This window comes from Mesoplodon densirostris, chromosome 18, assembly GCF_025265405.1.
Source record: "Mesoplodon densirostris isolate mMesDen1 chromosome 18, mMesDen1 primary haplotype, whole genome shotgun sequence".
NCBI classification, from domain to species: Eukaryota; Metazoa; Chordata; class Mammalia; order Artiodactyla; family Ziphiidae; genus Mesoplodon; species Mesoplodon densirostris.
In genome coordinates, this window is record NC_082678.1 from 3,642,232 (window position 1) to 3,664,057 (window position 21,826).

A 21,826-nucleotide genomic window follows, 5' to 3' on the forward strand; every position below is an offset into this window, starting at 1 on the left:
GGAACTGTTTGCAGTAATGGGAGCTGCAATCAGAATTCAAGGCCCATAATTCACCAGTGATCGGATGGAGGAGAGGTGCCAGGACAGTTATATTAATAACGGTGTCATTAAAAACTAGCAAGTGGGGCTTCCCTGGTGGTGCAGTGGTTGAGAGTCCGCCTGCCGATGCAGGGGACACGGGTTCGTGACCCGGTCCGGGAAGATCCCACATGCCGTGGAGTGGCTGGGCCCGTGAGCCATGGCCGCTGAGCCTGCGCGTCCGGAGCCTGTGCTCCGCCACGGGAGAGGCCACAACAGTGAGAGGCCCGCGTACCGCAAAAAAAAAAAAAAACAACAACAAACAACTAGTAAGTGAAGTTCTCCTAAAGCAGGTGCTGGTCGGGATGGCTGGGTTTGTTTATTTATTTATTTTTCCCTGCAGGAGCAAACAGGGCCACTGAGGGAGAACATTTAATTATCTCTTGAAATGATTCTAGTAATAAGTTGGGCGGGTTAGGAGAGCTGTCAACAGCTCCCACCAGACCTCCTTCGACCTTTCTGAACTCCTATCTTTTACTTGGCCTTGTTTTAGAAGGGGCCAATGACTCCCTTCTGGCTTAGCGGTGTCCCTTGTTTAGAGCTGCTATCCATATAGACAAAATGTGCCTTTTTTCCATCAGCCAAGCAAGTGAGAGTGACCGTATATTATTCCTTGCCAGAAATCAGAATGTGCTGTGTGACATGGAAAAGAGAGGGGACTTCTAGGGACAAAGCCTTTGAATATTTGAAATAAGCATTGTTCTGGAAAATCAGGTCCACAGAGATCCAATAATAATAACATAAATAACCCTCATAACGAACATTTATGAAGCATGGACAACGAGCTAGCTTCCCTCTGGGCACTTTGCATGTGTTAAACCGTTTGATTTTCATAATAACCCTGGGCAGTGGGTACTATTATTATCCCATTCTGTGAGTGAGCAAAGTGAGGTCTTATAACTGGTAGGTGGTGGATCTGGGATTGAGTCCCAGCCATTCTGACTTCCCAGTCTGTGTTTTCACCAGCTACACTGCCTCGAATATTCTTCTTCTCCGGGTATGGGAATTCCTGGCCTGAGCTAAGTAGATCATTCCTGAAGTCGGAGAACTCCTTCCTGACGAATCCAGTCACACCTCTGGTACCCTGAGTACCTCCTCTGAGCCAGGCACTAAGCTAAGAAACATGCTATGTGCATGATCTCACTTAGTATGTTACCCACGAGGTTGGTGGTTCCCACTCTGCCACTAAGTACGTCAAGGCCCAGAGGGGTCTAAAGGCAGACGGTAGCTAGCAAGTACCTCAGTCAAAACCAGGGCTGGCTCTGCACGCCCAGCCGCCCCATACAGGCAGCTTTTCCCACTTCCCATGCCAAGATTTTTATGATTCTGATACTCCGGGATCAGGTTTGACCAAGCCCCATTGCCAGGAGTTTAACTCATTTCTAAAATGCCCAGATTCCCAAGGGTGGGGTCCTAAGCCAGGCGACCCAGCCAGAGACAGGCACAGACGAGAAGGCACAGGGAGTCTTTTAATTTTACATTAAAAGAGAAGGTTCCCTCCCCCATGCTCCTCCCCCTCCCCCTGCCTCAGCTCCCTTCCAATCACGTTAGAGACCCCAGAGGGGGCTTGACCTCTGTCCTCGGGGGAGGTCAGCCGGGGTGACCCTGCCTGTGTGCAGGCTCCCGTGAGAGAGGCCCAGCTGCAGGCCCCGGAGGGCTGGAAGCGCACCCGGAAACGAGCTCGGGGTCACTGGGGGCGGCCCGGCTGAGGGAGGGGCTTCCCTGGCCCTTTGTGAGCTGATGCGCAGGGGGAGATTAGTTCCACAGGCAGCCCCTGTGTCTCCAGAGAAAGGAGCTATTATGGAGCGACTCAAAATACGGGGCACAGCTCACCCCACCTCCCCTTTTATCGCCATGGAGATGAGGGAGGCGGTGGGGGGAGGGGAGGGGGTTAGGCGAGCAAAGAAGGGAGGGAGAAGGCAAGGCAGGTGAAAACGGGAGGAGATGGCGGGAGGTGGGAGTAGAAGGCAGCACGAGGAAGAGGGGAGCTGGCCGGGGGAAGGGCGCTGAGCCTTCCTCTACCCAAGTGGCTGGAGGGATCTCTCTCTCATGGCAGCCTCTCTGCATCCTGCCCACCGGGTCACAGACACTGCCTGGGGGCTACCAGGGCAAAGAAGGGCTTGCCCACTACCCTGCAGCTGGCCCTGTGACCTCTGCGGGTGAGGGGTCCGACCATGTGGGATTACCTTTCAACATGGCCACGTGGAAGGCAGCTGGTGAACAGCTGCTAGGTCATGTCAGCTTCTGGCCATACCAAGTGCCCCCAGTCACTGACTCTCAGAGTCATCTTACCCAGTCTCCCATCCTCTGCAGCATCCCCACCAGGTATTGACCCCGCGTCAGCCTAAGGTCCTCAGGATGGTGACCGTCTCTCCTGTGTATGCTCTGAGGCGCACCTTTGGTTGTCATGAGGGGCTTCCTTATATTAGGTGGAAACCTGCCTTCCTCTTACCTCCACACACAAGCCTGGTTCTGCCCTCTGGGGCTGCACAACCGAATAAGGTAGCATGTAATACATCTTGTAGAAAGAAAGGATAAAAGTCTGACACTCCTTGACATGAACTATTTGGAAAAAGCTGCTGAGAAGGTAATTTTGTTGGGGAAAAAAAAGAGTCCATAATTGACAAAAATATCCAAAGCTAACTGGAAGTACTGGGATGGGATGTGATTCCAGCCATCGAACACAACACTGGGTGGGCAGAAGACAGGACATTTCAAGATGCCAGTGTCCTGGGTGCTGCCCTGATGTCAACGCAGGGCCTTGTGTTTCCGTAAACTAGGCATTTGGTGAATACCTAGCCCAACGGACAGAGATAGAGCCCAGAGTCGGAATTTGCCAGGGGACTGTGGCTGGTCTTTGGCTCTATGCCTTGGTATCCCTGCAGCAACCTGTAGAAATGTCCTCCATTGCAGATAGGATGTTCTTGAAAAGAGGGGCTAGCTCCTAGCAAGAAGCCAGAGGCCATGTGTTCTTATCAGAGATGTAGAAAGGAAAGGAATGCCCTCTTTGAGAGCCAGAAGTTTCCAGGCAGAAAGATTTGTGATTCCATAGTTTGGAGAGACTCAAGGATTCCGGGCCATGGAATTCCCTGGCGGTCCAGTGGCTAGGACCACTTGGCAATCTCAACCACTGCTGAGATTGATCCCTGGTCAGCAAACTAAGATTCCGCCCTCCCCCGCCGCCTCCACAAAAAAGGATTCAGGGCTGACTGGGGTCCTCCAATGGGGCAAAATTACAAGTTCCAGCCTGTACTCTGGGAAGCCTCTGGCCTAAGGCTCTCCTTCCAAGGTTGGTCAGTCATGAGGCTGCATGGGGCAGGGAGGCTAGAAGAGGGACCGAAGGCGAATCCCATCATGGAAGAAGAAGAACTTGGGGCTCTCTCGTTACCTTTTGGTTCCTCCCTGCACTGCCCCGCATCGGGAGGCCTAGGAAGCAGCTGCACAGGCAAACATGTGCAGTTTGGGTGCGCCGGGCAGCAGAGATAAGCTGAGGCTTGTGGTCATGCTAACAAAGGCAACATCCTATGCTCGAGAGCAGTTGTTTCAAAATGCCAGGCTTCAGCAGATGTTGGAGACGGCCCTGATTCTTGCATTTGAGAGAAAAAGGAGAGGAGTCCAGGGCTCCTTGTTTGAGCCTTGGCTGTCAAGACAGGCAGGCATCGCTGCTGCCGTCCCTTCCCATTCAGCACTGGGGCTCCTGCCCAAATGCTCGTGTCCAGATTGTATTTATGACTGTTTTAAGAAGGAGTGACAGAGCCTTTTAATATCCCTGACAGCCCGGGATGTTTTAATAGATGGTGGAGCCGGGATGCGGGAGTTAAGAGAAGAGAGCTGAGTTGCTGAGAGAGCTGTCAGGCCTGGTTTCTATGACAGACCTACTGATCCACTCGACGACGACAAAATAAATACGGGGCCATGTCTCTCCTCGGCCCCGTCAGGCTGACAGACAGTCCGTCACCACTGTATGTCATCTTTCACCTCCTAATCACTCGGGCTTAGGGGACCTGCCTTTAACGGGGAGTCCCTACAGGATTTCCACCCAGTCTGCCTCCTGAGCACGAGGCCTCCCTTTCAACCACCGGTGCTCCAGCTGGCGTTCCCCAATTTTCTCCATTTCAAACAGAACTCTTCTACCTACAGAGTTCGGCCTCACTTGTTGCTTTTTGTTAGAGGTGATTATAGGTCTGATGGGACAGCTAGATAATCTGCAAAATCAGATGGAATGAGTGGTGGGAATGGTTGCACAATGATGTGAATGCACTTAATGCCACTGAATGGTACCTGCACAAAGGGGTTTTTTGGGGGTTTTTTTTTGGCCGCTCCACGTGGCATGTGGGATCCTAGTTCCTGACCAGGGGTCGAACCCGTGCTGCCTGCAGTGGAAGCGCAGAGTCTTAACCACTGGACCGCCAGGGGAGTCCCTGCACAAAGGGTTAAAGTGGTAAGTTTTATGTTCTGAGCTGGGTCAGGTATTTTAACACACACACACACACACACACACACACACACACACTGGGATGGAGTAAGAAACAGAGAGAGATGCCTTGGACCTTTGATCCCTTCTAACATGGGTGTTCGACCGTGTAAACTTATGACCTGTAGAACCTGTAGCGAGACTATTCCCAGGGTCTCTACTCCCATAAAAACAGTCCTCTGCCCTCCTCCCTGGGCCCAAGGTCATTGTTGGAGTTGAATTTCTGGATGTTCCTTAGACACGTTTCCAGCCCCAGGTTTGGGGCTAAAGCCGCATTGGTTACACCATCAGCAGGTCCTGGCAGGTGAGGCCTAAGGGGCTTTCTCACTTTTTTTGTTGTTGTTGTTCAGGGAAAAGAAAGGCAGCACATCCAGGGCCACGACCTTGTTCTTTCTCGAGTGGCTGAAAGAAACCCAAAAGATGGCACGGAGTCCCCCCTTCCCCACGTGTGAAGTGCTGGATCTGCTCCCCGCCACTCGGGGCTCCCCTCTCTCCTACCCCACGACGACGACGATGGTTAAGGGGCAGCCCTCGTGCTCCTCGATCCTGGTCTCCTGGTCTCCGGGCCGCAGCTACAGACAAGCGCCTCCCTCCACCCACACCGGCCCAGGGCTCTGCGTTCGAGTCCTCTGCCAGGAGAGAGTTAAGGGCTTGCGTTTAATTTGCCCGTTAATCACAGTTAAAAGAAGTAATGAGCGTCTCCCCAAAGCCTGGGTGTTTCTCTGCAGATTAAGCAGCAATTTGCATAGCCCCTTTATTCATCCCCCGCCTCCCCCTGTGGGGCGCTTGTCCTTTCAGACACAGCCAAGCGCAGCCTGCGGCAGGGCTTTGACAAATGGCTTTGCTGCGCGAGGTTTGGGCGAGAGGGAGGGGTGGGGGGAGGGCTGGAAGGGAGAGAGCAGCTCCCGACACTTATGGAGAGCTGGGGCGTTAAAGAGTGCAGAACTTTTTATTAGACACGCAGGAGAAGTTTAAATAATCAAACTGGTTTTCTTTGTAGCCTGGGGAACCAGAGGAGGGTGGCAGGCGGGATAAGGAAGAGTTTACTCAGGGCCGACGTGCCCACCACCTGAGAGGAAGGGCATCTGGAGGACACGGAGATCTGCAGTCAGCTGGCACCCTGGGCTTCTTAGCCCTGGAGCAGGCTTGACACCCTCCTCCTGGGCCCTGGGATCTGCTAGGCAGCCTGGGAGCAGCTCCTGGGGCCTGATTACTCGGCGTGCAGAACAGCTTGTTCAGAGCCCAGCATGTGGGCAGCACTCAGTAAGCGGCTGCGGTGGGCTGGGGCGGGGGGGTGACCCCAGCTTCAGCAGCAGACCTGGGTCTGTGAAGCAGTGAGGTCTGCAAGAGGATGGGACGGCAGCTCTCCTCTCTAGAAGAGCCCTCAGCCCAACAGGGAGAGAAGAGAGGCAGGCCCAGGAGAGCCTCAGGTCAGGCACACTCACAAGACAGCTGTGGATCAGAGTTTAGTCTGACCGTTGGTTCATTTTAAAAGTCTGCTTAGGGCTTCCCTGGTGGTGCAGTGGTTGAGAGTCCGCCTGCCGATGCAGGGGACACGGGTTCGTGCCCCGGTCCGGGAAGATCCCACATGCCGCGGGGCGGCTGGGCCCGTGAGCCATGGCCGCTGAGCCTGCGCGTCCGGAGCCTGTGCTCCGCCACGGGAGAGGCCACAACAGTGAGAGGCCCGCGTACCGCAAAAAAACAAACAAAAAAAAGCCTGCTTAAACCCAATTTTCTTCCCAAACTTCTTTATGGGACTTTTCTTTTTTGGCTTAGTTGTGAGCCACGTGAGCATAACATTTTAGAAGGCAAAGTCAACTGAGAGATCGTTAAGTCAACTGAAGTTCGGAGAAGTTAAGTTTGAGACTCCAGAGGGGACACAAAAATGAGCAAGAGCCAGTCCCTGCTCTTACGCAGTTCAGTTTGGGGCGCACTCCATACGAAGGCACCGTCATATAGTTGATAGGTGCTCCCCGAAGGGCATGTACACACAGCTTCAGGGATGCTGCCAAGGAGGGAGGGACTCATTCTGCCTGGGAACTGGCAATGTCCACAGAGATGCGTTTGGGCCTCAACTGAGCCGGGTCAGGAAGGCTAGGAGGGGCCAAGAAGAGGTTTGGGGACACACGTGGGTTTGCTGTTTGGGGTGGATACCCAGGCCGGAAAGTTAGGGGGAGGTCCGAATATCAAGGGCTGGCCTGCTACACTAGGAATTTGGGGAGCTGGGGAGGCATCAGAGTTTCTAAGTAGGGAAATGATTAGGGTGACAAAGCACATGGAAAAGGTGGATTAGAGGTGAGCCAGCAGAGACTGGGAGCCTGTTGATAGACTAGAAACAGCAGATATCAGGGAGGGACGCAGGGTGGGATGGGGATGATAATGGGGTTGGTTGGGGACATGTCAGGATATCTGGGACATACGGAACCAGGACCCGAACACAAGTTTCTAACCTCAGTCTGGGCTATTTGCAGTCCACCACCCCTCACAAGCTGACAGGTGAGTCTTCCTGTACCAGGCACCATCTGGGTGCTGCACTCGTTCACCACAGCTACCCACCCTGAGGTTGGTAGTATTGTTGTCCTCATTTCACTGGTGAAGGAAATGAGGTGCAGAGAGGTCCAGGGACTCACCCAAGATCACACTGGTAGCAAGAGCAGAGCCAGGATTTGACCCAGGCAGTCTAGATCTAGAGAAGATGCTAATCACTACTGCATTGCTTTGCCTGCTGTCTTCCTGTTACTGTTATTAGATTGTGTGTATGTATGTGTGTGTGGGGGGCATGGGGAGGAGAGGAAAATAAACAAGTGGCAATTAAAAGACCAGGGGCTACCCTGGTGGCGCAGTGGTTGAGAGTCCGCCTGCCAATGCAGGGGGCAAGGGTTTGTGCCCTGGTCCGGGAGGATCCCACATGCCGTGGAGCGGCTGGGCCCGTGAGCCATGGCTGCTGAGCCTGCGCGTCCGGAGCCTGTGCTCCACAACGGGAGAGGCCACAACAGTGAGAGGCCCGCGTACCGCAAAAAAAAAAAAAAAAAAAAAAAGATGAAATAGGGGATGGGAATCCCCTAGTGGTCCAATGGTTAGGACTCAGGGCTCTCACTGCCAAGGGCCCGGCTTCAATCCCTGGTCAGGGAACTAAAATCCCACAAGCTGCAACGGCACAGCCAAAAAAATTTTTTTAATTAAAAAAAAAAAAAAAAAAAAAAAAAGATGAAATAGGGGAATTCCCTGGCGGTCCAGTGGTTAGGACTCTGTGCTTTCACTGCCGAGGGCCCGGGCCCTGGTTGGGGAACCAAGATCCCACAAGCTGCGTGGTGCAGCTGAAAAAAGAAAAAAGGTGAAATAGAATTGTAGTAACAGGACAGGCAGGTGTGGATGAAAAGGCAGGAAGAGCCACAGGATCTGTTTCTAGGGGAGAAACTGTGTAAGCAACACCTGTAGAATTAACGAGGGAGACAGAGACACGAGCGAGCAGGATTAGCTCCTGTTCCCCAAGGCCTGGCGTCTGGTTTTTTTTTTTTTTTTTTTGGTTCTCAGCTCCAGGCCAGTTCTCTGGAGCAGATCAGACGAGTGAGATTTTTGGCCTGAAGGATGCAGATCATCCCCTGCCCTGCGCTGGCTTTGGGAAACTAGTTCTAGATGTGTAAGACCCCACATCTCCCTGGCAAGCCCTTAGTGGGCAGCCAGAACCCAGATGAGTAATCATTAGCACTCTACTTGGCCCACATTCATGGTCAGCCATCGTGGGCTGCAGTGCAGATGGATCCTACGCTTTGAGAACCAGACTTTGAAAGGACACAGTAGAGTCTATGCAGGAAGAAAGGCTTCATTTGAGCAGAGAGATGGTGAGTAGGCTTGGGCAGTGGCTGGATTTGGCTGGGTGAGAGGATTTTGGAAAGGTGACTCTTTCCTTATCTGAAGCAGGTAATGACTGGACTTAGCTTAAGTAGTGAGAGCCTTAAATCTGCTCTGGGAAGAGGCGGCACTGAAGTAACCATAAAAGTAGAATGTGTTCTTGGCAATACAATTCTTGGCATCAAACTAAGGATTCCAAGGGTGTAATCTGGGCCCATCTCCTCTTTCTCTCTCCCTGAATGTTTTCTGTTTTATAATTTTTATTTATTAATTTTTGTGGCCATGCCACGTGGCTTGTGGGATCTTAGTTCCCCGACCAGGGATGGAACCCCAGGCCCCCGGTTGTGGAAGCGTGGAGTCCTAACCACTAGAGCACCAAGGAATTCCCTGTTGTTTGTTTTGGCAATTCCAGAAACCTGACTGCTCAGAACTTGGTCTTCAAACTCTACAAGGAAACTCTCACCTCCCCCTTCCAAGAAGGAAACAGAATGAAGAGTCCTTAGCATTGTTTCACAAACCCAAAATAAGAGCTCACATTTGTCCAGCGAGCACTTAACTCTGTGCCAGGCACTGTTCTAACAGCTCTGTGCACATCAACTCATTTAATCCTCACAACTTCTGAGTGAGACGAACAAGCAGGAACCTAAATGCAATCAGAGTGATGCTCAGGGAAATATGGGAGCAGGTCGGAAAGACACAGAGCTGCCCTCCTGAGGGGTCAAACAGCCAGGTGGGATCTTCAGTGCCATAGGGTGGTCGGGGAAGTGGGACCCAGGAAGCAAAGCACAGGGTCAAAGCCAAATGGTGCTAAAGATTCTGGAGAATAAATCCAATGTTATGGAGTCAAAGGCTTTTAAGAAACTCGTTATATGAACCTAGGGGTTGAGTGGGCCTTCGTTTCACCAGATAAGCAGTGAAACGAGCCCAATTCCTCTGAGAGAACAGTCCCCTAGCCCCACTGCTTACCAAGGTGGCCAAAATCTGCTGAGAAAACCTTCTATTAAACCCACTTCCTGTCCTGCAAAGATGGCCAAATTTCAGCACCTCCGATGTCTCCCGTCGGCCCCAGGCAGGGCAGAGAAGGCAAGCGAGGCACTCCTCTGCGCGGGCAGAAGCAAGAGCTCTGGAGGCCTGAAGCCAGCCTGCCACGGTCACATGACCACAAGGCCTCTCCCCAAAGCCGGGTGCCAGCGAGCGAAGAGCCCATGTAAGAGCTGGTGACTGGATGAGGGACATCCAAGTGGGCTGGCGTAGCATGCCTCGGTGAGCTGGTGGCAGCTGCCAGGAGCAGGCCAGAAGGCCAGTGGAGCCAGCCGCCAAACAGGTGGGCCAGAAGGTAGTGGACATTCTCTGAGAGAAAGCGACTGAGAGGTGCAGACAGCGCCCCCCGCCGAGAGCCTTCACAGCAGCTGAGGGCAGGATGCAGCCCGCTCAGGCCCCTCGATGTCCTTCTATTCCAAGGACAGTTTTACCTCGACATTCCACACCAATATTTTTCCATCTTCAATTCCTAGACTTTCAATCCCCCCAAAAGGAGGGAGGTGAACGGGCAAACACTGGGGGGAAGTGATGGACTGACATTAATTGATACGAGCGGCTTCGAGCAGTTCACGCCGCCTTATCTCTCTCTCCTCTGGACAGCGTGTGTCCGCTGGAGTCCGTGGGGTCGGTGATTAATAGGGCCCATCACTCACTGTCCAGGACGGCTGAAAGGCAGCAGGGAGGGGGCGGCCCTCCCCAGAACTGAGATAACAAGCAGCAGGAATAATGAGTGGTGTCACTCCACTTTTCATTTTGATGGAAAGTCATTACGGGAGTCAACGCCAGCGACAAAGAGCCATGAATCAACTGCTCTGCTATGAAATTAAAATCGAATTGCTGGCCACCCCCAACCCCTACCTTCCTGGGAAATGGGGATGGGTAGGTGGCCGGGGAGAAGGCTGCTAGCCTGGGGTGGGCTCTATCCAATCACAGAGCAGCCAGTTATGGGTAGGAAGTGGACAGGCAGCTTGTGAAGGTGACAACTCCTGTCCCCACCTTGTTTATCAGACCCTTCCTCCGCAAACCGCATTTTCCCTCTGCCTAGAGGTAAGCTGTGATTAAAAGGAAAATACAGCTTTGCTGGCTCCAACCAGGCTGCCGCTTGACTGCTCCCCTTGCGCTTCTGGCCTGAGTGGGGCAGTCTGGGCCTGGCTATGGAGTGAAAGGGGCCCAGCTGACTCAGCTACCCCAGAGCCCCTTGCTGCACCATTTGTAGATACTAATCGGGGCCCAGCCCCATCACCGGAGCAAAGAGAAGTCCCCAACCTGGCACTCCACAGGATCAAGAACCCCATGCAGCCTCAACCCCAGGCCCAGAAAACGGCACTATCAGTAGTGAAACAAGAGTCCCTTCCTCTTTTATTAAGTCCAACTAGATAATGAGAAAGAGCAGAAGCTGTGGTTTGAGGCTGATGGGTCACAGGACCAATTAAAACAGCTTCGTGCAGAGAGTACAGTGAGTGCCAAGGCAACCATCTGGGTGATGGTTCCGTCTTGGGGCTTTCCGTCCTCCAGTCAGCCTGGTCTCTTGCTGGGAAGGGCCCCTGGCTGTCCCTCCTCCATCCTGAAGGCTGAGAAGACAGGCAGGAAGAATGGGGAGCGTGTCACAGAGAGGTTCCCATCAGGTTCACGGGGCGCCCATTGTACCTTTTGGAAACGTCAGCTTCAATCTGAAAGACAGTGATACGGAGTGGGCAGGAAGCAGAGACAAAGGGACCTCATTCTGCAGCAACTGGGCGGGCTTGCCTTTCCTGTCTCACCAGCTTCTGCAGCTCCCTGGTCTTCTCCAGCAGCAGGTCCAGCTTGGGCTCCAGAGCCGCCTGCTCCCGAAGGGCTTCCTGCTGCTTCTGCAGCATCAGCTCTTTCTTCAAAGCCAGCAGCTGGGACTGCTTCAGCTTCTGCTGGAGGAGCTCAGTCACTCGGTCCACATACCTGGGCCGGGCACTCAGGTAAGTGTTTGGTGTCGCTGGGCAACCTGGGTGTCCCCATCCGACTGCTGAGGCTCAGGAAACCAAGTCTCTAATTGACCTCTCAGCCTCCACATCCTTCAATCCTTTCTTGCAAGGAATACCACTCCCACTTCCCCATCCTACAGGGGAGGCAGATTCTGTCTGCATACCTCAAACCACCCCACCTTGCCCCAAAGAGAACCGCCATCCCTAGTTGGGATGGTGCAGTTATGGGAGGCAGGGATGAGGTCTAAGGGGTCATGGAGACGAGGAAACAAGGAGTCAGGGCTGGGGCTTCCCTGGTGGTGCAGTGGTTAAGAATCTGCCTGCCAATGCAGGAGACACGAGTTCGAGCCCTGGTCCGGGAAGATCCCACATGCCGTGGAGCAACTAAGCCCATGCGCCACAACTACTGAGCCTGCGCTCTAGAGCCCGCGAGCCACAACTACTGAAGCCCACGTGCCTAGAGCCCGTGCTCTGGAACAAGAGAAGCCACCGCAATGAGAAGCCCCCGCTCGCCGCAACTAGAGAAAGCCCACGTGCGGCAATGAAGACCTAACACAGCCATAAATAGATAAATACATACATACATACATACATACATACATAAAATACATTTATAAAAAAAAAAAAGAGTCAGGGCTGCCCGAGATGGCAGGGCCCTGCAGCACGCCCTTGAACAGCCCAACATCAAGGGGAAAGCCAGACCTTGGTGAGGCCAGGATCATAAACAGGTGTTGCATTCGAAGACTGGTGAGCCGGCCAATCAGATCCTGCAGTGTCGACACCATGGTGACCATCTTTGCTTTGGTCTGGCCCTGCAGGATGGCTGGAGCCAGCTGGAACTGGCTCACGGACAGGATGTCTGCCTCCTCACTCATCTCCACTGCTCTCTGGGACAAGAAGATCTCAAGCTGTGGACAGAAGAGGATTTGGTTCAAACCGAGAAAAGAACTCAGAAGCTAGGCCCTCCGGCTGGTCAAAATGAAGAATAAGGTGAGGGTTAGATGCGGGTTGAGGAGCAGTTATTTCCTCTGAACATTTTTATTGCTAGAAACTCACCAACTATAACGTGGGAGTTCGGGGCAGCCTCCACCATCACCCTTCAGTCCCTCATTGCTGTCTCAGGCCTTACCTGGCCCTGGAGCCCTCTCCTTCCTCCCAGGCTATGGGGCACATAACTACGATGCAGAGATTCAAAGGGTTCTCTCTGCCCAGTGAAGGTATTTTCTCTCCATGGGAAGAATGAGATTCAGGGAATAGGAATCCATGTTTGAGAAGCCCTGGATTACGAAAAGGCTAGGAAGAATCTGAGAACCAGCCGCATATCTTGTCACTTTTATTGGACCATGGAAACTTGAACTAGACTGGGGAGGACAAGGCCTTCCATGAGGCCCTCCCCAGCCAGCAGGCCACCGAGAAGTGGACAGACCCAGAGATTAACAAAGACAAGCCCCCTGCTTCCCAGTCCCAGAAAGAAGATCCAAGAACACTGGCTCCTTACTCTAGGCAGCTGGATACTTTAGCCACAGTGATGATACTAAAACGCAAATGAGAACATGTCGCTCCAAACCTCCAACAGCTTCCCAGTTCCCTCAGAGAAAAGCCAGATTTCCGACTCCCTTCGGCTCTCTGGGCTCTTCCACTTCCCCCAGCTCCCCTGCTCAGCCACAGTGGCCTCCTTGTGCATCACACGTGCAGGACACCTCCCCCCTCAAAACTTCTGCATTGCTCCCCCTGCCTGGAAAGCTCTTCTGCCAGATATCAGCATGGCTCTCTCTGCACCCACTGCTGGTCTTGACTTACTGGTCACCTTGGCAACAAGGCCTTCCCTGACCACCAACATAAAACTGCAGCCCTTCCCAGTAACCCCATCTCCCTCCCCAGCTCCCTTTCTCCATGGCACTTATGTTAACACCTGACATACTACATATTTTACTTGTTTGTCTTGTTTCTTGTCTGCCTTCCCCACTAGGATATAAGATCCATGAGGTCAAAGACTTTGATTTGTTCGCTGCTCAGCACCTCAAGACAGTGCCAGGGGCTTAGGAAGTACATGATAAACACAGTTGAATGAATGGGGGAGCATCCTAATATGTGCGTCCCTGCTCCAGAACAAGGAAAGTGCTCAGCATCCTTAAACAAAAAGGAAGGGTCAGGTAAGGCATCTGGAGCGATGCCCCCTATGCTGGTGCCAGGCCGCCCCCTGCCTCACCCAGAGGACAAAGGTACCTCCATGAGCTCATCGATGAACTGATTCCGGGTCTCAGGGTATTCAAGAAGTGTCAGAGCATCTGGGCCCCTAGCAACACCTTTGGGAGCTGCCGGGAAGAGAGAGAAGTGATAAAGTTGCTGAGGACTGGAGAAGGCTCTCAGTTTGAGAAGTCCTGGTGGGTTAATATGGACACAGACACTGCACTAAGGCCACTTCCTGTTCCAACCCAAGTGGGAAGGGTTACCCTTTCCCATTTGTCTCAGCCCTAATCAGGGACTAGTGCCAACCCAAGTCTGTGAGGAGGACCACAGAGCTGAGTTCCGAACAATGGTAAGTTCCTTCACGCTAGTGGGCATGAAGTCTCATCCTGCACTGCCCTCTAGTGGCTCAGATCCCTACTCTCAGCTTGTGGGGAGGGGGGACCAGGTCAGGCCTCAGAGCCTATCAGCCCTCTCGGAACCTCCCAGAGAACAGCTGACCCACATTCAGTATCCAAAAAGTTGAGTTTCTAGATTTAATTTTAAGAACTTCTCTCTATCTGCCTGAACTCACATCATCATGATTTTGAAAAACCAGGTAAATGTCTGAGAAGCCCAATCTTGGTAGTGTACTTTTTCTTTGCTTCTAGAGACACGGGGGCAGGCTCTGCCAGGGCTGCAGGGAGGGGTGCACTCACCCTGGGTCCCGGCTTCCAGCACGGTGATCTGCAGAGCAGCAGCAGCATCTCCCCAGTCTATCTCATCACCCCCAGCTTCCTGGGTGGAGAGTAAAGAACCCCAGCAGTGTTGGGAGAACTTTTTCCAGCAAAGGGAGCCAGAATAAACCAAAGCCCTCAAAAGTTCAATGACGGGGCTTCTCCGGTGGCGCAGTGGTTAAGAATCCACCTGCCAACCCAGGGGACACGGGTTTGAGCCCTGGTCCAGGAAGATCCCATGTGTCACAGAGCAACTAAGGCCGTGCGCCACAACTACTGAGCCTGCGCTCTAGAGCCCGTGCTCCGCAACAAGAGAAGCCACCACAATGAGAAGCCCGCGCATTGCAACGAAGAGTAGCCCCCGCTCGCCGCCAACTAGAGAAAGCCCACGTGCAGCAACGAAGAACCAACGCAGCCAAAAGTAAATAAAATTTTTAAAAAATCGCTCTAAAAAAAAAAAATTCAATGACAGCACATTGCAGCCCTGATGGAGGGGTCAAAGGTGGCACTATGGGCCCATGCATATAGGCACCAGCTGCCTATATCCCCACACCTGCCCCGAACACCCTAAGAAAGAGGTCAAAACTCTGACACGTCACTCTGGAAACTCTGCCCCACACTGGGCTACACCTGGTCCAAGAACTATGAACTTCATGTGATGTCTTTAAAGACAGAGGCAACACTTTCCTTATCACCAAAGCAGCAAATCACACGAAGTCCTCAGAGAGGTGGACCGAGAGGGCATCCTAACCTTTGAGTCCGATTCCAGGGAGATGCCCCAGTCAATTCCAGCAGCCTGGCCAGAGAGGCCAGAGCCAGCTCCTTCAGATGCCACCTCCACCCCGAAGTCACCCCAGTCAACCTGGAAGGGGGAAGAAAGTGTTAGCCCGCAGAAGATGGGTGAATAAAGGGGCCTGCCTTGCCCCGGGCCTCGGCTGCTTCAGTAGGGAGTGCCCTGTTTAAGCGTAATGGCCTCCAAGTTCCCAAAGGAGAGCCCATCTTCAGAGAGCTCAGGGGACTGAAGGGGTCCCAGTTCAAAGTCGACCGGCTTGCTGGGCCTCTTCAGAGCTCATCTATTCTCTGGTCAAGAAAGCCAGAAAAATAAAGGGGTAGGGCCTTCTGGGCCCTTCCACTTACAGTCTCTCTCACAGGAATACCCCTTTCTTCCCTCTGGACTCTGAATTCAAGTGGGGTGTGCACAGCGTATGAGGGGAGGAAGCGGCTCTTCCTAGGCCTGTCTTACCGCGTCTTCTTCCACCTGCTCAGGGGGCTCCTCGAGGTGTGGCCGCTCCACCACCGAGGGCTCCGTGCCCGTCCTCCACTCGTACACCGTGGAGTTCCCCCGCGTCTGCACAAACCGTAGCATCGGCAGCACCTGCTCTGTGGGGCTGCAACGGAGCAGGCAGCTGACCCTCCTGCTGCCCACTCACGAGGCCAGCACGGGCCCGGCCTCTCAAATGTCACGTGGGGAAAATACAAGTGGAGAAGAGAGCACAGCTGGGGAAGTAGCTCAACTGTCCCCCCCGCGCTGGGGAGAAACAGGCCCTCGGTACCTTTCGCACACAAACCCCACACAGGCCTGGTACAGGTCGATGGCTTCCCCCAGGGACTGGGCCGCCGCCCCAATCTCGGCCAACTGACTCGGCAGGTCCTTCACCAGGGCCAGCAGTTCCCTTTGGACGTTGTCCCCCTAGAGAGGATCCACGAGGTGGGCTCAGAGAGAAGTGGTGGGAAGCAGAACACAACAGACTAAAGAACACGCCTGGGGCTTCCCTGGTGGCGCAGTGGTTGAGAGTCCGCCTGCCGATGCAGGGGACATGGGTTCTTGCCCAGGTCTGGGAGGATCCTACATGCCGTGGAGCGGCCGGGCCCGTGAGCCATGGCCGCTGAGCCTGCGCATCTGGAGCCTGTGCTCCGCAACAGGAGAGGCCACAACAGTGAGAGGCCCGCGTACCGCAAAAAAAAAATATAATAATAAAAAATAATAATAATAAAATAAAGAACATGCCTGAAGATTAGAGACAGGCAAGAAAATGGCCTGAGAAGGGCCCCACCAGGCTGAGAGGGAAGCCCTTCCCAGAAGCAAAGGCGTCGGGCCCAGGAAGACAGACAGAGGCCCCAGGTGTCCGTCCTCCTGCCATGGCAAGAACCCGCTGCCCACTGTCGCGCTCACCGTGATGCCATACTGCTTGCACGAGTGGTAGAACTGCTCCCGCATCTCGGCAGCCCCCGCTTGGCCCTCCTCCTCCTTGCGGCTGTATTCTTGCTGCAGCTGCTGGCACTTGGCGATCTGCTTCTTCAGGGAGGGGATCTCGTAGGTGACGTTCCGAACCAGGAGGCTGGAGAGTTCCACTGAGAAAGGAGGGCCCAGGAAGTTCACCCTGGATCTGCACACCCTAAGGCAGGCGTGCCCCAAGGACACGCACAAACATACCCTAGTCGGGTGGCGAAGAGCCCGGGGGTGGCCTCCCAGCCCTTCCCCTTCCTGGCTGTGGAATCTAAGACAGTCATTTAACCTCTCTAATCCAATCCTCAGCTATCAAACAGGAGCAATAGTAGTTATCGTGAAGATCAAGAGAGAGAATCCACATAAAACACAAGTACAATTCCTTGCATGTAGTAGGTGTTCGGTCAATATTAGCTATTATAACTATTTATACTATTAGAAAACACAACCCGAACTACAGTCGGCCCTTTAGTTACTCCCTCAGGCCCCCGATACAGCTCCCAGGACAACCCGTGTCTCTTGTGCTCAGTGGACAAGTCAGCCACCAGGAGGTGACTGGTGGAAGACCTGCACACACCTGCTTGGCAAATGCCCACGACCTGCCTGGTGGTCGTCCTCCCCCCAACACTCTTCGTGGAATTTATTTTCCCACCTCACAAACATCTACACCCCAGCCTCTTCCCCCACATGAACTGTGCCTCCTAGAAGCCCACTGTCTCAGAACGTGGGGAGTGGGCCTCCCCCATGGACATGGGGACTCCTGGGCTGGGCCACCTTACCTAGGTAGGTGTTGTCCTTCTCATATAGGGCTACAATCTCCTGCCAATCCTAAGAAAAGAAACAGGAAGTGGGCCTGAACAGCACTCAGCAGCCGCTGAGTGCATCCCAGCTCAGTCCCCCAGCCGGGGAGGCTCTCCCAGTCTCTGCATCACATCCAACTCCCCGTCCTCCTCCATAATGCTGGCTGGACCACCCACTTTATTTTAAGAGTGTGGTGCCAACAAGCGATCCCCAGAGCAAATGTAAACCCAGGGGTAGGATCTACTTTTGGCATAAACTGTGGGGACGGAGAGAAAGTGGGGGAGATATTCCAGGTAGGCGTCTCCACGGGATCCTCAGTGAGACCAGACAGGCTCTGCCCGCCTGGACTGGACCCTCCAGCTGCGTGTTACCACCGTCGCCCACACTTACCTTCATTCGCTGTGAAGAGTACTGGCCAAAAATATTTTTTGTGGAGGCTTCAGTGCCTTTGAGAAGCTCCACAATTCTTAGGCAGTGGAAGTAGTGAATGTCTGGAAAGCAAGGAAGAACAAAGACTTTGAGAATTACAGTGTCTTCACCACCCACTGTGGCCACCACGCATGGCTGACTCACGTATATGCTGGTAACTTTAGCAGGCATAGCTCTCCCCTTCATCCTTTTGTGTTGAAAGAAACAAGCATCTATACCCCCAAATAAAAACCTCTCTTTCTTTAGGAGTCAGCTCTATGGCTAAAGAAAAGGGAGCAGCTCAGCTGATATGTACCACCCCAGGAAAGGGGTGGGGTCCAGTAATGTAGCCCCAGAGCACTCACAGGATCCAGAGAGCAGCTGGGCGATCTCTTGGCTCTCTGGCATGTCCTGGATGGCGGCATTGATCTTCTCTCGGATGGTCAACACCAGACTCTGCCATTTCAGGTTGCAGTGCCTTCTGTCCACCAGCCAGTCTACAGGAGAAACACCCAAATCACAGCATTTCCATTCCCATGGCCAAAATTCCATCACTGATTCAAGTGAAATATGCTAAGGCATTGGCTAAAAGTTGTATTCATATTGGTTAAGGTGTGGGGGTCACGGGAAGATGGGAATGAAGACAGGCCCGAAGGGATGCTTGGGGCTAAAAAGACTCCAGCAACCTGACTTCATCCACAGTGTGACTTTTATAAAGCAACTACCTCAACACAGGGATAAAGTAAAACTCTAAATTGGTCCTGACATCAAAGTGCCAATTTGGACCATATTCTCCATGATATTTTTGCTTCCACGGATAATTGTGTCTTTCTTACTGACAGCAGATGCTATTCAACTTCCACTTCCTCAGGGCTGGGATTAACCACGACAATGGAAAATACAAGATGGTTATGCCAAATACCAGATGAATGAACAACTGCAAAGCCCCTACTACCTACAGCGCCCTAAGGACTAGATAAGACGGGTCTCTTCTTACCAGTGAAGTACCATCCTGCACACATGAATACCCATGTGACTGACCTCCTGGATTCTGGGCCCAGATCTGTGTTTTTAGTAGAGGGTATAGGTGGATAAGAGCCATGTACATTTCCTCAGTAGGAGAGAGCTAAGAGCTAGACTTTGTGGTCAGATGGTCCTGGCTTCTAATTACTAACTTTCTTGGGCAAGTCTCTCAACCTCTCTGTGCCTCAGTTTCCCTACATGTAAAATGGGGATGATAAAGATACTGAGTACAAGGGGGAATGAAGGTAAAACACTGAGTGCTGTGTCTGACACATGGCAAGGGCTCAATGAATTGTAGTGATCTTCATTTTCATCATGTCAAGCACATAAAACAGCACCTTGTATAGAATAAACCCTCAATAAATGGTTGTTGCTTCATTGGTCCTTTTCATGACATCAAGAGTGTACGTGTGCTGAAGAGCTGGGACAAATCTTCAACGAAACTAAAGAAGCTCCACTAAGTGGCCACCTTGCCCTTGTTAATAAATCTGTCAGCTGGTCAAACACTGAGGGCCCACACTAGTTATCAGTTATATTCCCTCCACTGTATTCCTCTAAAATCTTCAGAAAGAAAAATTCTGTAGATGTCACAGAAGTAGAAGCAAAGGGATGAGGCAAACAGGATGTCATCTTAATGACAAACCAGCATCAAAACAATTAATCCAGGGCTTCCCTGGTGGCGCAGTGGTTAAGAATCCGCCTGCCAATGCAGGGGACACGGGTTCGTGCCCCGGTCCGGGAAGATCCCACATATACCGCGGAGCGGCTAGGCCCGTGAGCCATGGCCGCTGAGCCTGCGCGTCCGGAGCCTGTGCCCCGCAGCGGGAGAGGCCACAACAGTGAGAGGCCCGCGTACCGGAAAAAAAAAAAAAAAAGGTTTTTTCGGCATAATACGAAAAAGCATAGATACTGGAACCTGACAGACTCAGGTTCTAACTTCAGATCTGCCATTCAGTAGCTGACCATCTTTAAGGTAAGCCCTCACCCTCTCTGTGCCTGAAAGATATGATTGACAACACATGTTATAAATGTTAAAGTAGAAAACACAGGTCAAGTACAGACTCTATGTCTGTTTCCTTCCCGCTCCTCTTAGCGGGGCAATCCGGCCACAGATGGGGGCATAGAACAGGGCGAGTGGTCAACGCCTCAACAGGGGCCTTGGGATGTCGGGACTCCAGCTGTTGGTGACAGGGGGCAAAGGGGCCAAGCCTCCCCCTGACAGCTGGCTGAGCGGGGGTGCCCCCTCCTACCGAGCAGTTTGCTGGTCTGGATGTCGATGGGCACGTGCTGATGGTCCTGGAGGGAAACACGGCGGGGAACGGGTCGTGAGTCCTGGAAGCGAACAAGCCACTCGCGCGCTCATTTCACCGACCCAACCGCCACCCTGCGGGGCCAGCACGACAGGCCGGGGAGGGCCGCGCCCCGGAGGGAGCCCGGGAAGCAGGTCAGGGACGGGCGGGCTGAACTCAGTTCAGGGGTCCCAACCCAGCTCCCCACCTCCCCAGCTACTGTCCCCCAACCTGCATCTTTCCACCACTTCCGCTTCTTGCCGCCGACCCGGGCCCGCCCCGCCTACCACTAATCCAGTGGTAGTGTGGCGGAGCCTCAGTTTAGGTCTCCTCCGGTCACGTCACCGCCTTCCTCAGAGCCAATCGGGGCGCGCGCTCCACCCGGGCTTCAAGCCCCACCCACCCCGGGGCTCCGAGTGGCTGAGCCCGGGAAGGGCGGGAGAAGAGGAGACAGCCAATGGGAGGCGTGAGGCGGGCTCACGGCCGTGGAGGGGCGGGGGCTCCCGGAAAGGGCTGCAGTGGCGACGCGATTGCGGCAGGCGGCGCCCAAGAGTCGATCCCGGCCGCTTCCGGCCAGGCAGAAGTAGAGCCCTCTGCTCAAGGATTAACGCGTCTGCGGACAAGGTCCTAGCGCCCCCCTGAGGAACCTGGAGGTGGTTAGAAATGCCTTCTCTCTCCTTGCCTTGCTTTACCGTCGATCGATCGATCGTAGTTTGAAGGTCTCTTGTGGCACTTGTCACACATTGCCTTCTCAGTTTATGTAATAGACAAGTGTTGAACACCTGCTATGTGTTGTGTGATTAGGGCAGGGATCGGGAGGGATGAGGGTCAAGGGAGGCGTCCCAAAGATAACACCTAAAGTGAGTGTTAAAAGAAGGGCGGCAGAAAGAGGGTGATGTGGGAGGGGTGTTCTGGGTGGAGGAAACTGTACAAAGTTTTGCAGGCCACAAACTGCAAGGGGGTGCAGGGAAAAACAGGCAGGCAGGACTAGCCAAATAATTGGCGGGGTCCAGTGCAAAACTAAAATGCCCTTGTTAAAAAATATGAACTGCAGAGGTCTCCCACGCATGAAGCCGGCCCTGCAGGCAGGCCAGCCTCTGTGCCGTGAAAGGTTTGAGGCACAAGAGACTGTAGAGGCGGAAGGGTAGTATTGTATCATATCATCTCACGAAGGAACTTGGACTTCACCCCTGCAGACAGAGGGGAACTATTGGAGGGTTTTAAGGGTTTGAGCCTTGAGACAGGGAGGGACCTGTACGGATTGACTGCAAAGAAGATGGATTCGTGGGAGATAAGACTGTCAGGAGGTTATCATGCAGGAGTTAGAGCCTGACCTGGGACAGAGGCATGAGGAGGAAGAGAAGGACTGGATTTCAGAGATGTTTTGGAGGAAAATGGACAGGACTTGGCAATTGATTGGCTGTGTGGTTGGGGGACAGCAGGATGACACCTAGGTGGTTGGATGTGCGTGCCTCCACCTAAGACAGCGTTGCAGGATGCTGAGCAGGGGTTGAGGAGGAGAGCATATCAGCTTTGAATTTGTGGGGTTGGTGGCCCTGGGAGACCCCCAGGTGGCAAGTGTGCAGGAGGCACTTGGGTCTGTAGCTCTGGAGTTCAGGGGACTGGGGACGCAGCTTTGGAGAGCCGTAGGCTGACTGATCTGTGGTCCAGGTGGTGGCTGAAGCTGAGAGAGGGCATGAGATTGGGCAAGAAGTGGGAAGCGTGAGGAGAGAGGAGAGAGGGGGTGCCGGGGAATCTCACAGGGCTGGGTGTGC

General features: G+C 53.4%; 1 protein-coding gene across 1 annotated transcript; it reads right to left on the bottom strand.

The window, feature by feature from the left end:
• Positions 1 to 10,781: 10,781 nt before the first annotated feature.
• CDK5RAP3 (CDK5 regulatory subunit associated protein 3) lies at positions 10,782 to 20,391 on the bottom strand. Its single transcript, XM_060081107.1, has 15 exons — positions 20,283 to 20,391; positions 20,013 to 20,094; positions 18,105 to 18,236; positions 17,722 to 17,822; positions 17,310 to 17,358; positions 16,477 to 16,655; positions 15,857 to 15,993; positions 15,547 to 15,691; positions 15,055 to 15,165; positions 14,286 to 14,364; positions 13,627 to 13,715; positions 12,103 to 12,308; positions 11,206 to 11,377; positions 11,093 to 11,115; positions 10,782 to 11,016 (listed from the first exon to the last, which is right to left on the bottom strand). The coding sequence occupies exons 1-15, from the start codon at positions 20,286 to 20,288 to the stop codon at positions 10,875 to 10,877; spliced, it is 1,653 nt and encodes a 550-aa protein (XP_059937090.1). The 5' UTR covers positions 20,289 to 20,391; the 3' UTR covers positions 10,782 to 10,874.
• Between the last annotated feature and the right edge of the window lie 1,435 nt (positions 20,392 to 21,826).

Coding starts and splice junctions, on each gene's coding strand:
- CDK5RAP3 (XM_060081107.1), bottom strand. Junction 16,656..17,309: donor GAAGGACAACACCTACCTAG/GTAAGGTGGCCC, acceptor CTCCTTTCTCAG/TGGAACTCTCCAGCCTCCTG. Junction 14,365..15,054: donor CCCTGGAATCGGACTCAAAG/GTTAGGATGCCC, acceptor CTCTCCACCCAG/GAAGCTGGGGGTGATGAGAT.